The following is a 24,695-nucleotide window of genomic DNA, read 5'->3' as shown; positions in this document are numbered from 1 at the left end:
GTAACAAAACATGCTGCTGTGCAGGAGGTATTAATTCTGCCCTTTATATTTCTCTGTCACAGTTGCTGAGAACTAATATGCAAGAATACAGAAAAACAAAATACCTACTGCTAACTTAACTGGAAGCGATCAAGGTCCCAGTTTTGGGAACACATATACAGAAAACTCTACATGCTGTTTGCAGTAGTAGCTATGATATTAAACGCCCTCACCTCCATAAACTTGTGAATGACTGAATCCTTACTTTTCAAAACAAGTGATATTAACAAATACTCTACAATACAAAACAGAAAACATATAACTTTGCTTGAATCATCTAGCTATAACAACTCACATCTCAGCATCAACTGTCAAACTAAATATGGGAATGAAATTTATCACAGCATTCCACATTAGCAAGTGTTTATTAAATATTCTACATACCTTTTACCTTTCCAGTAATGAGCTATTTTATTTAAGCAAAAAAAAAGTGACCATATAGCAGCTTTCTTCGTGAACTATAAATATGTAAGTAAAGCACAACCACATTCATGTGGTTCTATAAAAATTAAAAAAAAGAAAAAAGAAAAAGTAACAGTGGCATAGTTTATTATTTTACTTTTGGGGCCTCACTAACCTCCACATCAAGAACTCCAGGATCAGCACATCTGAAGCTTTTAATACCATTTCAGCAGCTGCCATGACAATTTCAATTACTGTTTTATATATGAAAAGGTTATTTTTCATTCTACCAATTCACATCTTGTAAGTGAAATTGGAATTAGCAAAATAGCAGCTAGCCTACACTAAAGCCCAGACATACATTAATATATTGCCTTAGTTTAAAATTAAAATTTTACCATAGATTGTGTATATATAAAAAGTATTGATTCTAATATTAATTATATACATATATGACTCTGTGTGTGTGTAGATATAAAATAGAAGACATCTGTAGTTCATCTGTTTTGCCAGGATTAAAGAACATGCTTAACTGGCAATATGCCAAATTCTGTTTTCTAATAAATAAAAAAATAGAGAACTAAACCCTTCCTGTTTTTCACATTTTAAAGATGTTGAAAACTGCCAAAAAAAGCATTAAAATAATTTGATACACACACACACGTCTAAACAACAAACAAGAAAATCTAGCAATTAATGCTAGTTGCTATTATTAACTATAATCTCTACAGTATATTTCCTTTGCTCAAACATATGCAGTAATATTCTTCAGTATTTTAGTATTAACAGTGCTATTTTTTGCCTAAAGCATTCATTCAATTTTAGAGGCAAAAAGATGACAGAAGTCCTTCTCACTGTTGACCTAGCAAGCTTCTATAAACCTGATGCTAGGATCTTTATTTTTATAATTATTTTAACTTCCTTGATGCAGTTAAAAAAAAAAAAAAAAAAAAGGCTTGCTAAAGGATGCATTCCATGAAGCCAACACAAAATATTTATAGCAAGTTTCAAAAATCAGGTAGAAGACATGAAGCAGCAACATACTGAACCATTATGACATCCACAAGGAGATCCCTCATTACGGGTCTTAGGAACAAATGCAAATGTAAAGTTGTTTTATGAACAACTCATGAGTACTAGGCATTTCCACCACTGCAGTACTTTTAAGATACTGAATAGAATGATATATAACAGATCTGACTTCATGCATTAAAACTATGTATAAAACAGCACTGGTGCAATGAATGGCAACACGAGATGCTCCTGTCTGTTTATAAGGGCTTCTGATTTCATCTTATACATGGTATATTTGATACAGGTTTCCCAATCAATCAGCCTCAAAATTACAGTTTGAGCCAAATGTTTATGAATATTGGAGAAATTAAATAGAAGACGCTTAGTCTGCTTGAGTAACATCAGGAATCAGTTTGAAATTTGGCTCCCCATTTTTGGTAGTCTGGCTTCTAAGACATTCCTCTAGTTATGGTACCTTCCTGTCATTAAGAAGCAGTACCACAATTCAGCAGGTAAAGACCAGCTCTAATAGTACTAGAGTTCACTGTGCAAAGAGGCACATTTTTCCAGTACCACCTTGCTTCACTTGATAATGAGTGAAAGCTAAAAACATCTTTTATTCTCCATATGCCAAGTACAATGTCTCTAAATATAGAACTTCCAGAACTGATTACAAAATTCAGAATGAAGTTAAGAATACCTCTATCAAAGCGAACAAGATGGGAATTTGAAAATAAAATGGTTTCAACTCACTGTTGTTATAATATGCAATAAAGGAAGATTAATTACACTATAAAAGTAATTTCAGGTTAGACAAAAAAAAAAACTCAAAGAATATCTTACCGTGACGTGCAGTTTCACAAACCACAAAAATAATTCTGCCAGGAGAGTCATAAATTTTGTTTAATATTTCAGATGTTCTAAATTTCACCTAACATTTCTCATTTCTCTCTAGCTATAAAATATTCAAAAGCAGATGTCAAATACTGAACCGCCTGTATTTGTTTTTACAGCAACTGCTGTACTTACCTGTGAAAAGGAAAAAAATCAAAACCATGATCAATGTATAACCGAAGTATAAAATGGTGCTAGCAGTGCCTGTTATCTGGAGTTTAGAGAAGAAGTAATGAACTGCATAGATAAAGAGATAAACAGCTGTAAAGCTGCTTGTTAAGAATGATCTCCACCACCAATGATAATCCTGAAAGAAACAATAAGCCATTCAGTAAAAGACCCCATATAGAAAACAGAATGTAAATCATATTTTACCCCCCCCAGTAGTATCAAAACAATAACATAAAACAAAGAACAAGAAATTAAAAAACAAAAGCTCAAAAGCTAACTTGAAAAAGATCTTCCTCCTTTCATATTCATAGTTCTCAATCACCATACCAAGTAATAGCATCAAACAGCCTGAAGTTTTGCACAAAGCAAGTCTGTGCAGCAGTTTCCTTACTCAGGCTGCTTATAATCATAAACAGTACCACAACAAGGTTAACGCTGATGTCCAATTACCTTTAGAAACTCCTCACTGTAACAAGGGGCAGACAGAGTTTATACAGTTGGCTGTAGTACTAGTGGGAAAAACTGTAAGAACTTTTTAAAGTACAAGGTATGTTTCAAAAGAGTGGCTAGTGCAAAGCATGTCAAGGATATAAACAACTGATGTACAGATACTGACAAAACAACCAATTTACAGTGTCTAGCATATTACAGAAGTTCTTGTGAATAACTCAACTGCTTTTATCTCTAAGATACTGCTTTTAGCTGGAAGATATTTGTCAAAACTATACTTTTTACCTCTGCACACAGATGGAAGTAGCACAGCAAAACTGTAGCTTCGGAACAGGTAATTAGAAGAATTATAAAAACTAGGAACAGGAAACCAAACATGTAGTACATCTGATGAGACCTAAAATAAAAAACAACATTATGTGACCAAAAGCTAAGCTAATAATAACAAAAAAAGAGGGGGGAGCAACTTTGTTTATACCACTCCTAGCAGATTCAAAAAAATTTTTGTTCTTGTCTCCATTTACTCTGTAAATACGCATCCACAAAGCAATGCTAAAAGGCCTCACCCTATACTTTCCAGGATATTAGCTTCTATAAGTCCATCATGGAGAAAAGCTGTGGACAATTTCCACCAGAGATGCTTCTATCATTCCAAACCTTACTGTGAAAAGGGCCTTAAGTTTTCCTGACTCTTGCATCACCTATATTCGTTCCCTAGTTACAACACGTGCTTCCTTCCTACTACAGCAGCTAAGTTTTCCAGGTGTCTTTGCAGCACCTCACTACATCCAGGTGTTCCTCCGCTCCCACTCTATCCACAAGTCAAGTCTTACTCCAATCCAAAAGTAAACCAAACACAAAAATAAATACACACACTTCCCTTGAATTTATTTTTAATTTGTTTGCTCTCAGATGATAGAAGTAACCAAATCAGCTTTACTGACTGATGAAGGTGACAATTACTGCAATGTAAGACTTGCCAAAAGGAGAATAAGTTACATATTCCCTCCTTGCTAGCCTTCTGTAAGAGAAGTAATAAGAAATAGTTCAGGAATTCAATACTTTCAACTACGAAGGTCCATTATGTACCTCTACGACAGATGATTATGTTTTCCAGCATGGTTATATTACACAGTTACTACTTTAATTTGAGGACTAATACAAAAAGGCTTACAAATACATCATATATTTGTGCTTAAAAATTTATTCAGAAAATTTTTCTGTAAGCAATCTCATCATAGACACAACACACCTGGTCAAAAGAACTGTCATGTTATGGTTAAACAAAGCATTACACTCTTCATAATTACGTTATGAAAGATTGTGTTATTTTAATTTTGAAAACACATGCTTGACTAGATTTTAGCAAGATTCAGGAGTGGTGTGGGCGTTTGGGGATTTTGTTTTGTTGTTCTGTATTGCACAACATAGAATCCCAAAACCTTGACCTGATTTAATAGCTGAAGCAGCTAGATCATATTAGTTTCATAAAATATAATACAGTTCCGTAACAGATTAGGTTCCACCTAAGCACAACAGCATGAAATGATGTTTGTGCTGTTTGGAGTCTGAAAGATAAAACAAGGCAACAGCACTGATTTCACACCTCACAGATGTCAGTAAAGAAAAACTAGATTTATATTGTTTAAGTATAGGAATATACACGCAGATTTTGGAGACATCACAAAAGCCTGCAAGATAATCAAAAATTTTAAGATTTGGTTTATATCTCACATTCATTCTTTTGGGATGTCCAAGCTCGCTGTGTGTTTATATCAAACCAGCCTAATCAGAACAAAGAAGTGATACTTACCAAATGCTATTGAGAATGAAAAAGAGCTGAATAAAAATACAGCCAAAGGGCAGGATGCCACCCATTATGATGCCAGGCAACGGCTTTGTGAAAAAGGACTGTTCTGGAATCTGGCGAGGAATCTGGTTTGTACGAACTGGATGTTCAATAGGCTTTGAAAGAAATTAATATGATTAAAAGAGAAATTATTTCATCATAAATTACTTTTCCCAAATATTAGTACCTAAAGAGCTGATATGCCTAACTCTCCCATTATTCTCATCCATAAACCATCACAAGAAAAAAAATATATATCAAGCCAAAACACTGTGAACCTGGTATCAGTCATTAGGGGAAAAAAAAAACAAAAAAACACACACACACATATATATATACATATATATAGACACTCCAATTGTTGGTCATTAAGCAACATGAAGGAAATATCTATTTCATTATTACTGATTTTTTTTCTTAATTGTCTAGCTTTACCTTAAACTACTGATGTACAAATAAAGCAAGCAAGACCTGAAAGACAACTATCAAATTCTTACTCTGCATGAATGGATAGAAGAAGGTTTTGTATGACATTATGAGACTATATTCAGTCTCAGTTATGAGTATAAACCAGGAGAAACAGAAAAATGATTTTACAATCAAAGGGCCATGGACATTTCAACCAAACCAGCTCTTATAGACTTAGGGATTCAATGTCTCAACTGCAAAGGAGAAGCGTATTCCAAAATTGTATTCAAAGAGCCCTACCTTCTCTTTGAAGCCAAAATATGCACCGACAAAGGTTAATGGGACTGAAATTCCAAACCACATGGCTAGGATAGCAACCAAAGTGCCAAAAGGGATAGCAGCTGAGGATCCTTTCATCCACAGAATTAGATTCATAATGAAGAAGTCAGCAAAGACAATCCTGAAGTGAGATCAGAAAAGATATTGGAATATTCAGAAAAGAATAAAATTTAGTATTAAAAACATAAATCTATAAGGAGTCTGCATCAGAAAAATGTAGCTTCTTGCTCTCTTTTATTCTCTTACAGTCCTAGATACTTTCAGCAGTAATTCACTAGATGAAGGTCTCATAATGCAGTTAGCGTAGAAATGCTTGCCAAACCCGATTCCTCTAATTCTAAATCTAAATCTAATTCTAAATCTATGGTAAAGCCACTATAAAGACTCTGCACAAAAAAAAAAAAAAAAAAAACCTAAAAAAGTAACAGAAAAAAAATTCTAAAAATTTTACATAAAAGTGTGCTAAGAAAACCCTCATCCAGACCACCTTTCCTATTATTGCCAGTCATTTAATTCCTTCACATAGCTGCTTTCTAATCAGAACATTTTTTCTGCAAAACACATTCAGTTATAGCAAAATCTAGTATTAGCAGTTCACCAGTCAGTCTCACAATAAACATACACCATGCTATGGTTTATGTCATAGCAGCATGGCACCAGAGGGATGGCTCTTCCCTACAAGAATTTTTATAGTAACATCTCATGTATTTTTCAGCACAGAATCAGCAGAAACTGATTCAGGTAGTGTGTAAGCCTGTAAGTGCTTGGTGAAACTGAACCTAAGCTATTTTTAGGACAGTATTTAGTGGTTTCAGTCAGCAGGAAGCTTTCTACTTTCTCAAAATGTACAAGAGGCACAAGCTACTCAGCAATTCTTAATCCCTCAAGAATAGTATTTTAAACATGAAATTCTAATCTTCTCTAACAATGTGCACCTGACCTTCAAATCAATCCCCATCCAGCTCTGCTCATCATTCAAACACGTAAAAATCTATTCTAAAAATCATTCGAGATATATACATACATATATACATACATAAATCTCTAAAGCCTTGAAGATCTATCGGACAGTAACAGCCCATGTCCAGCCCAATTCTTCCTTCCTCAGCTAGGTGCACCCCCTTAGTTTTATAAACATCCTGGGAAATACTAGAAAACAGCTCCAAGAAATACGATGAACATTTTGAACATCTCATTCTGAAAACAAAGCAAAATATTCTGCAAGGGAGCCTCACATAGGAACCTGCTTGAATTTACATTATTCATAGCTTCAGAGATGCAACAGAGAAGAGTCAGCCTCAGGAAAGGCTTCTACCCAATGTCACCATTCCCTGGGTTTTGTTAAAAAAAAAAAGGCAGATTTTACACTGCCCTTAAGAAAACACACATACTGCACTGTATTTAATTAAAAATAAATAAATAAATAGATAGATAGATAGATAAAAGGTGGGGGCCTCTTCTCCTAGGAGAGGCCTTACAGCTGCCATAACTATTTCAGGGAACAGACTTGTAAAATGAACACATCTAAGCTACTTCACATATCATCATCTTTTTTGATGAAAAAGAAAAGTGAACTCAATTTTTAAAACCTTGCTAATCTGCCCATACTTGTGGTACAGATCCCAATAACCTCCCTCCAAAGTTATGGGAAAACATTCCAAATATGAATTCCCATCAGTTTGAGAATATAACTGCCTTTAGTTGTTTACGATATTATGCAAATTCACTGAACTAGGATTGTATAATCAAGACATCTGTTCCTATTTTACCATCCCCAATCATTTTACTCCCTCTGAGAAACTACATTTATTTGGGAGTTTTAGTATCTAAATGACAGCAGGGAGACTGAAGCACATGTTGTTTGGAAATAATATTTCCAAACATAAATACAACAGTCAGTTGTTAACAAAAAACACATTACCTTTCATTTGATCAAATTCTATTTTACTCAAAAGTAGATCATCTTTTATTCATTCTATTTTGGGGCAGAAACACCTTAAGAAATTATTTATAATCTTTTCCTCAACCTTTGCCAAGGACATATGTCAAGGGATAACTTCATGTACCCAAGGCCGCAACCAAGAAATACAGAAGGCTTGCAGAAGAAATTAGCTTCTTTCCTCCTTTCTGCACTGACCTCATTCGCCTGAAAGGTCTTGAGAGCTTTGAGAAAATGAATGGAAGAAGAGCTATCAACCCTTCCCAAGTACAACACTGTTGGCCGTAAACACTACAATAAACATTATACCAATCTCAAAAACAAGACACTGCCTACATTTATATAAAGATACTACCAGCTTAAGAGAAACTCTGCACTGTTCCCACCTGGAAGCATACTAAACTCCAAATTATTACCTGTTTGGGATTAAGATTTATTACCTATTAAAAATAGAGCTATATTGCTGAAGATAAGCCTTCCTAAGCCACATTTTGCAACAAGGCACTAATAAGAATCCCAAGATCACAAAAAGCAGCACATAATATTCAGAAGTTATTTCTGTACCTATATTTATGGCATAGGGTAAGATGTTCCATGCAGCTCACCATCTTTATACTCTGATTTTGTCATTGAAGTAGGCCTCAAAAACCAGAAGTTTTTAGCCCTGAGATAAATATTACAGGAATCCAGAAAAAGGTGTATGGAGGTGTCCCAAAACTGGACCCAGAGTGCTGAAATGACCAGACTGCTGTGTCTACTTCATTTGTCCTTCAAACATACAGTGAAAAAACACACTTCCAAAGAGCAGCTGTCTGCATTAGAGGACCACTTTAAGTTACCTTTAACACAATTCCAACATTTTAGAACACTGATTATCTCAAAGCATAAAAGAGCCCAGACTTCCAAGCTTTCTAAAGGAGATTTTCATATTCATTTACAAGCCATACAAAACCCCCACATTACACTTTGTAAGCAACAACCTTTCATCACTTTTAAGGTTGTTTTCCAGTATAGTAGCATATAGCCATTTCCTTCCAAAAAAAAAAAAATTAAACTATGACTCCTATATCCTTTTCTGTAAGTTAACAACGCTGATGCTATAACTAAGGTAACAGAGGTTCTGCCTACAGGGTTGTCAACATTAACTTCAACGCAGGTAAAGAGATACCCATGCTGTTATAAAATTGTTAGCTTAGCAGCAACAGACCTAGAACATAGATTCACACTAACTAAATGATCTTACTGACAAATAGTAACTACAGTTTAGCTATCCCCATTAAACTCATGTCTCGCACGTTAATTTCCAGGCTCAACTGCAGGTATGTTGTGACCAGCTTTGAGAATAGGACATCTCCCTGTTTACAGAAAAGCACTATAGACATGCTAAAGTTACCACAAAACTACATACTACCTAATGAACTGACCCTTCCTATTAATAGTTGAGACAGGATTATCTGGAGTAGACTCAGTGCTGTGGTACCAAATCAAAATTACTTCATCATTACAGGTTCTCAAAGACTGTGATGCTACCTTGCAAGAGAAAGTCACATCATTCCTCCCACACCCACAGCTGATTATAAAACAAACCAGATGCTAAGAAGCTATGTTCTAGAGTATTGGGTTCAAATTCCTCAAAATCTAGTTTGTTTTATATTCAGAAGACAGGCTACACATGAAAGGAACTGCAGTTAGGAGAGCAATAAAGAAAATAATCCCACAAACAAGTACCATAGTAACAATTCACTCTTCCCCTCCATCATACTAAGGAATAAACGAAAAAAGAGGAGAAGCAATACTAACCCAGGGCAAAGCAGAGCTGTAAGCAAAACATTTGTCTTCCACTTCTCGCCTCTAAATGCTGAGGGAAAAAGTAAAAACAATTTCAAATGGAGCACTTTTTCCAATTTGTTTGCAGAAAGACAGCAAGGAGCAGATTTGCTATCTGAGACACCATCTCCATTCTGAGGCTTATACTGAGCCCAGCAATTCTGAATTTAACCTGCTGTGTCATATTAAACAAATGTGTATACTTACTCTTGTACATTCTAGCAGACACATAACCAGCTGGAGTTCCCAGTAAGACCCATAATACAACTGCACAGGTCATCAAAGCACCACGGTTGGCAGGAGAAAGAAAACCAAGGCAAGCTAGAACTGAAGATACAAAAAGACTTACTCATCAGTACATCAATACAAATTACCCTGTAACAAATGCTGCTGTACAGGTTCCACCACTTTCACTGGCAGATATTCAAATGAAGATTATATGCATAAGCTATCATTTGTCCCATCACATGAGTGCACCCTTAACCTCAATGCCTAACTCATAAGAAAGAACTACGTTATTTTTGCCTCGTCTTCTAAGGAGAAAGTTTCTTGTAGTTAGAAAGCTGAAAAACAAAACCCTACACAGGGCTAAACAATGAACTTGAACCAAACTTCCTGATTAAAAATCTGTTTTTGAGATTCTGCAGTGCTCCTATAAACATACATGGACACAACTCATACACATCATGTAGCAGAAAATTATTATGTGGCATAAAGGACTTCCAAGAACAGCAGGTCTGGAGAAGCCAAAAACTGTCAAATTAAGCTTTTTTTTTTCTTTTTTTGGTTTTGGGGTTTGGGGTTTTTTTTAGTGTAGAAACTGGTGTGAAGATAAAAGAAGATCTTAGGAGTACGAATATTGGAATTTTCCTGAAAATCCAGAAGAGACTGTCAGCCACTATGATGGACAACACTTATCCTCAATAATGTGCTATTTTGAAAATACACCTATTAAAAGAAGGTTATCTGAGTATGAACTAATTGTAGGGGTCAAGCCAGAGTGATTTTTGGAAAAAGTTTGTCAATGAGCTCTAGGGGGAAGTTTCCTTTTCACAAAAAGGATTAGTCTCCAATTCCTTCCTACACTACTACCCTGTTGGCACAGTAAACTATTGCAGTTAAAAATAAGTTACAAAAGAATTGCAATCTGTAACAAAAGACAAACCTACCAAGAAACAAAAGGTTAGGTAGCATCACCTAATAAACAGAAAAAAAGGAGTGTCTGTGATAGCACTGAAAGATGGTATTGCCTAGAAAAAGCAAATTGCAGTTTGAAAAAAAACTTCTATTGTACATAAATATAAGTATACTTCCCAATTTTACTATACAGTAAGAAAATGAATGGTGATGTTAAGAAACAACATATAACAAAACACTGACCTGTAGCAGGTTACAATATCACATCTGTATCTAGCTACTCATGGCAAGCTCACTACCTTATCTCAGTGTTGTCAGTATCCTTTCATTGGCATGCATTCTAGCTATTATTTCTGCCTGGTTGCAGGCTGTTGCGTCAAGTATATCAGACAAAGTATTCCGAAAACATTAAAGCTTTGATTAGATGTCTTTGAGCTTGTATTATTGGATCCTGAAATCATTTACAGCATGACAAAAATTGTTTATGTTTTTTTAAAAAAGAAGCTTTTAACAGGGAAGCTTTATTTCTGCAACCATAAAGAACGTGAATTAGTCCACACATCAAATTCTAAACATTACCATTTACGACAGCATTACTGGAACTAAATTATTGTTATGAAATAGCATTAACATCTTCCTTTACTACAGGAAGGACTTCACTTCCAAAATGCGGCCTCTATCATTTCTTGCATAATGCTGCACCTTTCTTAAACCGTTACTCTATAATCAGATCACCTTAAGTTAATGTTACTTACATAAAGTAATAAAAGTCATAATGAAAATTTGCGTTCCTTGACCCAAAAAGACAGACAGTAACATTCCCTTTCTTGGAGGTCTAAACACATCTCCGTGAACCAGCTTCCAGCCAAATTCCTCTTGGGCATCTTCCTGTACAAAATCAACAGTGTCATTAGCAAAGATACATAATACTGCAGTGAATTAATACAAGTAAGATGTGAAATACATATTAGAAGTTTGATTAACTTTCAGTTTAGTTCCAAAACCAGACTAATTACACTGATTCATCACCCATTGATTTTACAACCCCCTAAGGGTTCACTGAAAGAAAAAGGCAAGGTTTACCATGAAAATCTTCATCTTTTAGAGTGAAAAAAAAGTAATTAGCCAAGACCATACAACATAATTCTAAATTTAAACTAAAACAAAGCATTCAAATTAACTTGGATTATAACATTTCAGTCTAGTTCAAACATTTATCTTTTCTTGTTTCCATGAGAAAACATATCAGTCTCAATGACAACACTGCAAAAGAATGAAGTGCTTTGTTCCCTCTACTCCAGAAGAGGGTCTGCTCCCTGCAAATCACTAAGCATTCCTTGCCCCACTGCTGAGAGGTGAATGGATGGAGTGTGTGTGGGGGGGGGATCCACAGTCCAAGCTTTACCATGAACTTGCTCAAAACAAAAAGTGTCCCCCAACAACAAAAAAACAACAAATACCACACTTTTCCCTACACAGTTAAAAGCTGCAGGTTTCACTCAGCCCCAGAGTATTGCATACAGGTCACTGGACTGTTTAACCCTAGAATTACAGCACACAAAAAACGGGGCAAGAAGGAAGACAGACCAAACCAGTGAATGACACAGCATAGCTTAACTTGTGACAGATTCTCTGACTTCTTTTATCTTATATCTTTATCTTCCTCATGTTGGTACCTTTGCTTCCACTTTGTTAACAATAAATCACTCTCAGAGGTCTGAAATTTAACTTACTTATATGAGTTCATATGACCCCTAAACATGAGATAACAGTTCGATAAAAACTACACCTGCAAAATACCAGGGATCTAGGTATGCGGAGACTACACTAATTCCAACACACACATACATGTTTTTCCAGGAAAAAAACACTTCGTTCTGTTAAGAAGCATTTAAAAAACAGTAACACACCAGCTCTCCCCAACTGTCCTGTAAGACACCAATTAGTTCAACATCAGTCAATGAAAAAAGTTGTTGAGTTAGGATAGTAGAAAGACTTTCCAGATAATTATAAGTGAAGAAAAAAAAATTCAGAATGTTACCATCTGAAATAAATTCCTATCTGTGTACAGAATGGTAGGTGCTAAGCATAAAGAAATGCTTAGCATTTTAGTTCCTGACAAAACAAGGTAAATGTACAAACATGGAAGGGATTAACCTGTAAAGAAGTTAGAATTAGATCTCCTATCAGCCACTAACCCGGCAAAAGCAGTATCAAAGCAAACAAACAAAAACCACCCCAAAATCCACCTATGGTTTTAACACAGTCTTTAAAATGTACAACTACATAGTAAAATATCTTGGTTAAACAAAAAAATGAGGGAATCAACCTGGAATGATTGAGACTCTTGATTTACCTTATATGCGCCAATGGGCCTGAGTGCTCTTCTCCAGACTGAATCTTTAATAAACCCTTTCATTACAAGTCCATCAGCTAAGAGTCTAGAGTATTTTCCAGATTTTTGTTCAGAGAATTACACAGTATTTTATATTGCTAATCTTTAGAGTTTAAAGATGGGGATAAGAATTGCATAACTAATCCAAGTAAAGGTTGGATTATATTCTCTTAATTCAGAAATCTTCTCTTAGTCATAAAATCTAAACGGTAATCTAATAAACTCTCAACACTTCATTAATGTATTTCTCACTAAGATTATGTTACGCTAAAAGTCAGCTAGTATTAACTTTAAACATGCATACTAAGACCACATTCATGTATGATGCTCAAGCATCTAGGTGTTTTCAAGTGGAATTACCAACTTTCCTTAAGTGTGAGATAGTAATTTGTTTCAATGTTGGTTCCTCAGCCCAGGTCTCCCTTCACACAATTATTTTACAGCTTTGTAAATCAAAATCCTTTAACTACAGTAGACCTAAGAAGTCTCTTATGACTGACAAGAAACTAGAAAGTGTGTGAGAGTTTTTTTTTTTTTTTTGAAAGTCACACCTATCCCCATTGTTACCCATAAAAACTAATCAATCTTCTACAAGTCATGGTATTTATTACATTAAGAATGACCAACTAATAAAGACAACACACTATAAGATAGTGAACATAATTTAATTGAGAGATCAAAGAGGAGCTTCACAAAAATGATCAGTTAAAGGAATGTGGAAAAATTCTTCCACTTTAATTACTGTCTGGATTTGCATTAACAAAGGATATTAAATATCAAAGAAATTCATAAAAATAAAAGCACTTTCAGATGTTTCAGTTTCAATATGAAACATTTTCGTGCATTTTAAAGTATTTCTTTAACTAGATAGACAAGAACACCAGTAGAAACTCAAACCTTTGTAGTATTTGACATTGTTTCTCATCTTTGGCTTGCAGATACTATTTTTACCAATTAGAAAGAGTCCATTTTTACTCAGTCTTTTACTCCCAGTCTACTGGTCAAGTCTTTTTACTTAATTATATTCTCTTGCACCAAGGCAGCAAGTCACTGCAGGAACTCATTCCCTTTCCATTTTTAAGGAGCACATATTTCAAAAGAACTAGCAACAAGTTCAGCCACAAGGCGAAAAGCTTCAGTCACTATGTAAAGCCAGACAGGCCACCCTCAGTTTGGTGCAGGTGCTATCAAAAGAATTATATTAAAAAAAAAATCATATATACATTGCATAAAAATTACATATTGGAAAAATTACAATAACTGAGCTTCTTAACATAAGTTCATTAAGATATGGGCAATATGTCTGCAGTAGTTTTAAGCCTGTCCCTTACGGCCAGGGAGAAGACATAACTGTCAATAAAAATATGTTCTTCAACTTTGGAAGCTTAGACTTTATATGTATTTTTAGGAAAAAAAATGTATGTCAAAGCAAAGTTTTTATTTCTAAGCTGAAGACATCTCTGCAATGGTTGCAGTGCAGCTCTCACACTAAAGCCACATAATATGATTTCAAAATAGCACTGCACTGACAGAAAATCTCATGCGTAATCCCAGGTCATCATAAATGACACACTGGCTACTGAGATCTGTGTCATACTATCAGCTACCTACCCAGACAGACTCCATAATGCAGCCAAAACTCAGAAACAATTGCCACATCTTGATGGCGAACCACTATCATCAAATTTCAAATGCCTGTGGTGCATCTTGGCTGTTATTATACTGTGCAAATCTTTATTTTTTTTTCCTTGTTTGAGACCCTGGAATGAAAGTACTTTATTTTAATTACGAGTTTGCTCACTATCAAGAAGTTTTTGTGAATCACCCACACGCTTCATAAACCTTCATATTACAAGTTCAAAAATGATGCTGAAGAACTAAGACTGTCACATATACAAACACATTATTGCCATTAGAAAAGATGAAATAGTAGTAAAGCTACTTTTAACTCTCAAATCTTTTTGCATTTATCAGGGTTTTTTTTTTTTTTTTTTTTTTTTTTTTTTTTAAGAGTTATAGATTTCTTTATATCACATTCAAAACTATTGATAGACATCATTATTGCTGGAAAATGTGCTCCTACAAAAGCTTTACGTTTTACTCACAGAAGAGTCAATCTGGTTGTATCTTGCAATATCTTTATGAAGAGTTCTCAGAATGATCATAGCCACCATGCCAGATAAGAAGAGAACAATTACGAGGGAATTCATTATACTGTGAATAAAGGAAAAAGTCAAACTTTTAATCCACTTTTTCAGATCTCAGGATACGCACTCCTACTCACAGCACACGTACAGCTCAAGTCTGAGGAATAGCCTTAGATACTCAGATTTCATATAAGCCATTCTATTAGACCTTTTAGCACGTACCTTCATGTTTTGTTAGAGACAGACAAGTGAGGCAAACAGTATTTTATGATGTACTGTTTATTCTCAAGACAGTTGCATTTGCTTGACTTCATTTTCCATGTCAAGCACTGCCAGGTTGCACACTACTTATGACAGATTCAAAATGCTCTCTTAAACACTAGCTTCCAGAACAATCCTGGAATGAATGCAGGGGTGCACAATATACAGCACAGATGGAAATGAAAGCTGAGACATTCAAAGCTTGCAAACTTTGAGAAAAACGGTGCCATTAAATTAAATGGGTCTAATCACACGAGTTTCGGCCATATATCATGAAGCAGTGATAACAATGCAAGAAGTGTTCCGCTGCTGGTTTATAACATCACAAAGATGATGCGTTATGAAAAAAGTAAGGATGCTCAGTACAGAAGAGGAGGACAGAAGTTTCATAAGAAGAGAAGACGAAGGCAAGATTAAAAAAAAAAGGACACGGGGGTGGAGTGGGAGAGGAACAGGAAACACAACAACCAAAAGAAACAGGCAAAAGACACAAATAGTTTCTAAAGTGAATTTGGCTTCTGAATGTTAGTTACATGTACATACGCTTGCTGAGAACTGCTTGGAAACTAACACCACACCACAGCCATGTTTTTTTCTGTTTCTTCACCACTGTAGTTACAATTTATCAAAAAACCACACACTATGGTAACCTTCCTCTCTATATAGCTCAGAAGTAATTTTCCCAGTGAGAAAGCTAAGGCTCTCAAAGCAGACTTTGTCAAGTAGATTTTATACCTATGAATCAACCAAATCTACACCATATCATTTAGTATTTTGTGGATACATATTTCATTAGATTACCCTTTTCAAACACTTTATATTGCTAAATGTTATAATTTCTACATAACAAATTATAAACTTACCATTGTGTGGTACAGAGGGAAATAAGTGAGAGCTTTTGATATATATCTTTTACTCTTAAAAGAAACCCTTCTTTTTACCGTAAGCAGCCGCTGAGTACAAAACAGCCAGTGTACATATGTAACTCTCACTTGACAGCTGGAGAAAGCCAGACAGTAACAATAAGAACACTGAAAAGCAGCAACAACTCAAAAGTTCTACAGAATAGAGATGACAAAGTAAAAGCATGGAGGTTGCTTTCCTTTTGGATACTAATGCTACATTCCTTTGGTGAAATGCAATACTACAGTTGCTCCCAAGAGAACTAAGACTGATAAAAGTTATTCCACATATGGAAACAAGAAATTTTACTGGCCTGAAAACTAACAGACTTTGTTTTACCACAGCAGAAGTTACATATCCCTAGAAACACAGATAAGAAATTTCTGTGCTCCCTTGCAAAAGTTAGGCATTTAATAAATACAAGTCTTACCTAAACCACTGGATATTGGTATGTGGCATGGACTCCAAAATGTAGTCCCATCTGGAAGCCCACTTAATATTACTCTTTTCCTATAAAAAAGATAGATATATATATACACACACACACACACACACATATCAATGAATAAAAACAAGCACGAGTTTGTTGCAGTCTGAGATCTGTTCCACAAACCTTCCATTCAGCATTACTGCCTAAGCTTGGATTCAACCCTGGATATTAATCTTCCTTCTTGCATTAAATATTTAGTTCTTTACTCTCTCAAAGAATATCTCAAGTCTGCTAAGTGTCCAATCCATACCTTCTACCTTAACCTCTGACTTTTGGGGCTTCACTAAGCCTCTTCTCTCCGTCATGTGGTATGTAGGTGCTGCAGCTCCCAAACGCAGGCTGGAAAATAACCAGGCCATCACTCCAAAATACTCTTAACATACCACAGTCAACTTTCAACTTCAGCTTTGTTAAACACACTTTATGAATACACTCTAGTTTCCCTTGGAATTTCTCTCTTCTTTAATGTATTTAGCTCAGAGTTCCTTGCCTCTTACCATGATGGTATCTAATACAGACTTATTTTGCATTTTGATTCCTGGCAGACAACTTAGATTTTTCTTAAATCCTTCACAAGAATACTTAGAAATCATTCAGCAACTTTCACTACCTTTAAAAGAGGCTTTCATCCTCTCGCACGTCCTCCTCCAAACATTTCACATGAGGGTTGTACAAGTAATGATTCTCTCGGACCCTCAAAACTTGTCCTCCACCAGCTTGTCTCACGGACTGCATGTTCACTGTCTGCCCTCAAATCTCCTAACTGGAACGAAGTTCAACAGAACTTCTTAGTTTATTCACCAGGTGTTAGTTAATTCTGCAAATTTAGACTACATAGTCTATTCCCTAGAATTTTAAAGTTAGAATTAGTGCTCTGGAACAAAAAAAAAAAAAAAAAAAAAAAAAAAAACATGTTTCACTGCAAAACTGCACTAACGCAGGTAAGAGACTGAAATTGCTACAAGTTACTCCTAGAAATTACCAGCCCAATTTTATCAGCAGTTCACAGCTAGCAGCTAGTCAGGACAGATTTTCAGAAGTGTGGCTCTGTAGTTTGTTATTTGAACATCACACTGCTCACTTGCTTATTTTTCTCTATTTTCTCTATTAAATGTGTGAGGCACGACTGTTTATATTTTTGCACATGTTCAGGGCTGAATACCTTGCCTGCTATGATGAATTAAAATGGCCATCATAACTTTATTATTAAAAGTCAGCTGTCATATTAGAAAGGACCACAAATCAATTATTCCTTTTCCTGGTTTATGCATCTAAGTTTGCTGAAAATAACGCTTCCCTCTTTTTCCTTTAGAATTCCTTTTGCTGGTAATTACTCTTCTTACAAGTTACTCTGAAATTACTGATAAAAAGTAAAACACATTAAGTATTCTTTCATTCCAAATCAAGGCTTAAGGGTAACAGAGAAATTAAGTCAATTTTGAAGTATCCAGCGATTAAGATGTACACAGTGCCATCTGCTGGAAGTATCTGAACTGACAGCAATTAAAACTTACCTGCTCCACTACAAAGAAAAAGGCAACAGATATTCACAAAACATGTTATGCATTTGTAATAATTGGACAAATTTCACCTTGCGATTCTTAATTGCAATATATCATCAAGATTTAAACATTAGTATTAATAGACAGGAGGTTCATTCATGTAGTAAAATTAGAGTCTAAGGAGGACTGGATGTCTCAAGGGAAAAGTAACAGGATATAGAGCCTTGCACCTCAAGGTCACAGGTTCAAATCAAATTCAATTTGGTAGAATGAAAGCTGTTACCATATGACGGCTGCTTGGCTGCCTATGCAAAATAAGCTGGTGGTCTCAGGCTAGATCCTCGAAGATGGGTATCTCACATCACAAAAACAACAGCGCTTTTAGGGTAGACTGGAATGGGGGCACCAAGGTTTGAAGTAGCACAAACCACATTATTCTCACCTCATAGGAGGCAGACTTTCCAGGCTGGGGTAAAGACCCAGCTGCAAATAAGCTTGATTTCCTCCTTCCTAGAGTTGAAACAGGCTGAATGAAGCATGGCACTCTAAACAACAAATAGTTATCTATTCAAAAAGCTAGCGAATGAAATGAAAGCGCTCCAGAATGAGACAGACAGCAACTCCTCTAGAAAAAAACTTTATAATATGTTTACTCTAAATTAATATCTGGAGACATTTTTGTCTTTAATATTATATAAATATTTCTTCTTCATTATGAAACTCGCACTTCCCTAGTTGAGCTCTGAAAATGAAGAACGTACCTCAAGGAAAGCAACTCTTTAATCTACTAAACTTTTAATTAGTAATAAAACAGCAAAACTGAAGGCTATATTTCTTTTATTGCATTTTCTCAGGCCTAAAAAGAGCTGGTTCTCAACAAGACATTTAAGACAGCAGCTGCAGGAAAAGTTTGAGAATATCATTAGACCCACAGAATCCTGAAAGATGATGCTAATAATGGAGATTATTCAACTACAATAATCATGTAGTTGAATTTTCTAAATCAGGGATGCAGTTTAAGAGGGGAAAAAAGATGCATGCTTTCCTGTCTGAAACTGGACACTAGGGGGGGGGGGGGAAAGAGAAGTCCTCTTTATTTATACATTTCAAGTGTCACTTAAACTTCTACTACTGAAAATGTAATGGTTTGGGGAAAAACAAACAATAAGAAAACTGTTTTACAAAACAGTCCTCAAGCAATTTACACTGCCTTAATTCAGTTATGACTATTATCAAATCATCCAGTTGTTTAGATCTCATTCTTTTGGAGAATTTACATATTTGTATAACTGATCAAAGATACTTACTTCAAACGTCACAGAGTAAGTATAGATCAAATTCAGTTTATTGCTGAATTCACCAGGAATCTCCATAGGTGGACCTTCACAACTTAAGTTGTTCTCATCTGTATGTTTGTAGCTAAGAAAAAAAAAAGTTAAATAAGATTTGCATACACATACATACACACACACTTCAGAATTTCTGTAACAGTCCTTGAGCCACATCAGAATTGAATTCTAGCTCTCATCAGCACTCACGGTGAGAGCTAAAAAAAATCCACAGGAAGAGTCCTAGGGACTGCAGCCTTGACTCTCCTAGACTCAGTTAATAAATGCCCAGAAATCTGCGCAGGTGAGAACATGATAGATAAAATTGTTTGCTATGCATGTGAGACAGATGAGACAGAGGTGGCATACCTTAAAAGTCATGGAATGTGGTTTCAGCCTACTCACTTTTCTGCCATGATCAGAGGGAAGTCTTAAGCGAATATGCTGCTGTGTTAACTGGGTTGTGAAGTCTGGAAATCCTTAACTGGTAAGACAGTAAAGTTTTAACACAAGCTACCCTTTCTCTGCCACCATATCTCCTACCACATCTCTAACAAGATTGCATTATTGGGGTGGGACCTAATCTCAGTGTGCTTGTCAATAACACTGACAAGGAATTTCTAATGGATCCCCCAGAAGTCCTCACCTTCCCTCTAAAGTCACAGGGGAAGGGTGTTTTTCATTTTGATAGATTTCAGGTATCTTGTTTTAATATTTATTTATTTATTTTTACACTGAGGCAACAGAAATGACTGTGACAACCTTTCCATTTTCCCTTAATATTTAAATAGTCTAATTTCCCCCTTCTTCGGGCTTGTGTACTCTGGAAAAAAAAAAAGTAATTCAGAGCAGCATTATAAAGGCATACATGTAAATCCTTCTCTGCAGTACCTTAGAAGTACTGCAGCTGGAGAAGCACAAAAAGAAAAACAAATAAGGAAACCGTAAGGTTTTCTTGAATTCACTCCTATGAATCTCCTGTAACAACAAAAAATAGCTTCCTTCTCATATCCTTTTTTCAAGGTGTACTTACCAAATCCAGCTAAGTAACTCTACCTTACATGTATTATATATTAATAACTAGACCAAGACAATAAAAACTTTCATGAAAGAACTAAGGTGTTCCAAACATGAATACTCCATCAGGAGAGCTTCAAAGCTGCACAGCAAAACACCAAGTCAGAAAAGGACAAAAATTAAGGTTTTATGTGCCACCTAATTGTGCCCCCTTGTGGTCTGCATTACCCACGAACAAGCAACTTATCCCCATTATTTTTTCAACCATTCAGTATGCAACAAATAAAGGGTTAAAATGGCAAAGGTTGTTAGAGTCTTCTTGTTACCATCTGGGAGCAGGTGAAAAGGGCAAGAACAAGCTTATATAGGAAGCCTAATTCACTGAAAACACACCATATCATTGCAACTGAAAAACTAAGGCACTATACCCAAGTCATGTGATACCATACAGCATGTCTATATGATTTGAATAATTGTTGTCATGTAATTTAAGAATGTAATCTCTATAAAGGGAAGAGTATAGGTTAGGGAAAAAAGCAATCTACTTTGAAATTGTATACATGAACTGCAGTTTTTAAAATATAAAATGTATGAACAGTGACAGGGGCCAAAGCAAAATAATTACTTAAGTCCATTCCTGACCTCTGAAGGGCTTTAACTCCTCTCTGGTTAACATAGTGCAGAAACTAAAAAGTTATGGTTTAAGAAAGCAAATTATTGTTAGATGCTTAGCTTCTTTGAGTATCAGTATTAATTTAGTATTTCATCCACACCTCAGTATCTAAACCAATACTCATATACTTGCACAAAGACTGCATATCTGTACAAAGAAAGCACATTTGATAGGCAGCGCAGCAAGATTGAGAGAGATGACATGGGAAACTGTCACCCAGTTAAAGGATGTTTGTCAGTGTACCTGAAAAAAAAAGTCTTTTAGAAGAAAATTGTTAATTTACAACTAGATGCAACTCTATAAAAAAAATTAGAAAACTTCTATTAATCGTTTATGTCAAGTTCTAAGAGTTTGCAAAAGCAGCCTTTTCCTCATTGGAAGGGACACTGTAAACGTAATGCAACTTTGCTTTTTACATGTTCCTCAGATAAAGAACTGTTCTTTGTAAGTACAAGCCCAGTTGTGAACCAGTATACTGAAAGCCTTACCACAGTTAAGAACAACCAGCTCCTCAGAAAATCAAGAGCCACATTACACCAAGTACTATTTCTAAGTTTGTAAGTACTGTTAGGATTCCCTGCTACTTGTACCTGCTGTTATAGTAGGCAGTTACCTTTGTGGTCTCAGTCGTGCCATCACCAGTCTTGCACCAGGCCAGTTTTCATCCTTATGGTACATGATTGTTATGTCAACATGGTTGAAGAGGTAGAAAGTGTTCTTCTTGTTAAACTCCGACTACAAAATACCAAGAGATTTAAAAATTTCTCCAGTAGGAGAGGGCACAATGTGGTCAAGAACAAAATTAGACTTGTTACATGAATGAGCAGGAAAGAAGGTGACAAAAAAAAAAAAAACTTCAATGTTCACATAAATGTTATTTATAAAAACAAATCCACATGTGTAACACTCAGAACTGTTGAAACATCACATCTGCATTACGTAAGATTTAAAAGCATCCGACACCATTTTTGTAAAGTTACAACAGAAAGCTGCCAAAGCAAATTCAAAGATCTATCATTCAAGGTACAAGGAACTCAGGTTCATAGTTGTTCCCCCCGAACATATACACTTCACGGTGGACACTCCAACTACTGAAGCTTACAAACCAAGGTCTGCTTCAAGAAAATACACTTCACCTTCAATAGCTATTCTGCTTTGTCATCTATTCTCCCAGGAGATAGAATTATGAAAACTATACAAAGCTCATGTTCAGAGTAACAGATGATACCTGAGCTGACTAGGGTGACTTGAATTTTCTTATCTCCTCCACATTGTTAAATTATTTTATTTGACCATAACTTTAATCTGATTTACAGGCTAGGAAGACAGACTGCCAACTGAGTTTCCAAGTAAAATAAAATAATAATAAAAAAAAAAGAATTGTGAATATTAACCTAAATGGTCCTTAAAACATTCAAATTAGCTGTTTACGAATTGCTGTATAACCTTCCTGTCCTGCCCTCCACCAAAATATTACACTTGTTCTAAAGTTATATGGATTCCATTATAACCCTGTCTTCAGAGACACCTGACATTACAGAGACACCTGTTCTCTGTAATTCCAAGGTAACAGTTGAGGAGGTAGCACAATTCATTAGCTGTATAACACTGAGGACGTACTATAGTCATACAAATGAACAGTAATAACCCTTTCCCCTCACTATTTTAAGGGATAACTATCTCTGCAGGAATATATATTTGGGTATACTTCCAGATGACCTCCTCTGACTCCAGGACAGAGATTAGACAGTCATATCCAAAGCGATACATTCTTTCTTGCCCATGTAATACTTGTTCCTCCAGAGCTATGCCCTGTAATATTCTCATTTCGTGCACAGACAAAAACTGATTCTGGATATGACGGCTCCTATGGCAGAGCATCCACACGACCACTAACATACATAATTTGCATAGCTCTTCACTGATATATAGTACAAGCTTTGAGTGCTCACTAAAAAAATTAAACCATTGCTATGTATGTAGACCCCCCACAAAAAATTAATCTTTTCATCTTAGCTGTTGACTTTGCTAAAACCATTTCCCATAAATTAGCTAGTTTCCATCACAAGATACTAGTATCAGTTTAACCTACAAACAACTTCCCCATAGCCCTACAATACAACATCACATACAAAGAACTATAGTTGAATACCTAGCTAAAACAGGTTATTCAACCCACAGACCATTTTCAATGGCCTTCTTTCTATAGAACTTGAGAAGTAACTAAGCAGGGAGAAGACTGTAGACAGACTTGCTGTGCATGCACAGCAGTTGATTTGCACATGCATGATAAATGCAGCACTTCCAAGAAGCATCAGACCTACTGAATACAAATAAATCTGAGCAGTAAACCTGTGGCAGAGCTGACAGCTCATCCTCTCACTGAGGACAGCACAGTCCCTCATCCTGGGAGAAATAAAACTGAGTAATCACTATTACATGAAACAGCACTAGTTCACCAAGCAACTTTAGGGATGACTGACACACCTCAAATTGTTGTCCATATAATTCTTTCTCCTGTCACAGCTGTGTTTTGATATTTTCCAGCTATCTGGGAAAATCAAGAGGAATTTGGCTTGTAATCTGTGCTACACAGCTTTTGCAACTAGAATGCAGTGCTCATTTCTAGATGTTCACTAGAAAGCTTCTCCCTCAAAGCAATAAAAGAAGGTCTTGCCCACAGATATATCTTAGTTGTATGGATAGAGAATGAGTAAGTACAAGGGTGGATACATATGAAACTTATTTCAGAACAAAACTCAAATCTTACAAATATTCAGATGCCATCAATACAGTTGTTTTATAGCTTCAACTATATAAGTCAAAAACTGTACGCAAATAAATTTTTATGGTGCATTGGTGAGAAACTGCATATAGAAAAAGCATTTGGTTTTGTCACTGTCCATGTTCTAATGTTTATAAAGATATCTGTTCTTTTTCAGGAAAATAAAACTTAACAATAAAGCTCGAAATGAAATTACATCTGCTATACTAAAAAAAAAGTTCCATCACTTACATTTATAACGCAGGCATCTTTAACTCTACCATCTGGAGTAACAAAGCATCCTATTGGAAAGCCTGGATTACAGTATTTTTGTCCATCTTCTACATCATAGCACCATGTTACAGGCATGTTATCAATAATCCTGGACAAAAAACATTGAAAAACAGGTCCTCAGAAAAAGACCTACCTTGTTTCACACTGACATTTAATACTCATGTAATGCACATAGTTTTCAATTAGTGCCCACAAGATGTATGATAGAGGACAACTATCAAATAAAAGAAAGTCTGTCACCACTTAGAAAATAACTTACATGATGTAAACAACTGAACAGCAGAAAAAAAGTCCAAACACAGATGTTAACTTACCAGTGATGTTGATAATTCAACTGCATTCCTTTCTTCAAAAAAGCCAGTTTATTTTTGTCAACATTGTTTTCTGGGTCGTATGATCTTGTACAAACTTTCTTGCATGTTTCTGGCTTATCAAAAGTGAACTGTTACAAA

General features: G+C 35.5%; 1 protein-coding gene across 2 annotated transcripts in view; it reads right to left on the bottom strand.

Annotated features, from left to right (window-relative positions):
* Window positions 1-24,695, bottom strand: part of LOC134145306 (transmembrane 9 superfamily member 2-like) — a 33,863-nt gene that overhangs the window by 5,651 nt on the left and 3,517 nt on the right. For both annotated transcript variants that reach the window (XM_062584678.1, XM_062584679.1), the window contains exons 4-16: window positions 24,558-24,685; window positions 24,202-24,331; window positions 21,799-21,920; window positions 19,475-19,586; window positions 16,606-16,685; window positions 14,970-15,078; window positions 11,225-11,357; window positions 9,540-9,659; window positions 9,306-9,363; window positions 5,528-5,687; window positions 4,784-4,935; window positions 3,256-3,367; window positions 2,485-2,656 (exon numbers count right to left, since the gene is read on the bottom strand). In XM_062584678.1, coding sequence (XP_062440662.1) covers window positions 2,485-2,656; window positions 3,256-3,367; window positions 4,784-4,935; window positions 5,528-5,687; window positions 9,306-9,363; window positions 9,540-9,659; window positions 11,225-11,357; window positions 14,970-15,078; window positions 16,606-16,685; window positions 19,475-19,586; window positions 21,799-21,920; window positions 24,202-24,331; window positions 24,558-24,685 — 1,588 coding nt within the window. The remainder of the gene's footprint in view (window positions 1-2,484; window positions 2,657-3,255; window positions 3,368-4,783; window positions 4,936-5,527; window positions 5,688-9,305; window positions 9,364-9,539; window positions 9,660-11,224; window positions 11,358-14,969; window positions 15,079-16,605; window positions 16,686-19,474; window positions 19,587-21,798; window positions 21,921-24,201; window positions 24,332-24,557; window positions 24,686-24,695) is intronic.

The sequence above is a fragment of the Rhea pennata genome, chromosome 11 (genome assembly GCF_028389875.1).
Source record: "Rhea pennata isolate bPtePen1 chromosome 11, bPtePen1.pri, whole genome shotgun sequence".
Lineage (NCBI taxonomy): Eukaryota > Metazoa > Chordata > Aves > Rheiformes > Rheidae > Rhea > Rhea pennata.
Note: the sequence above shows the minus strand (reverse complement) of the source record. Positions and strands in the feature narration are given on the sequence as shown.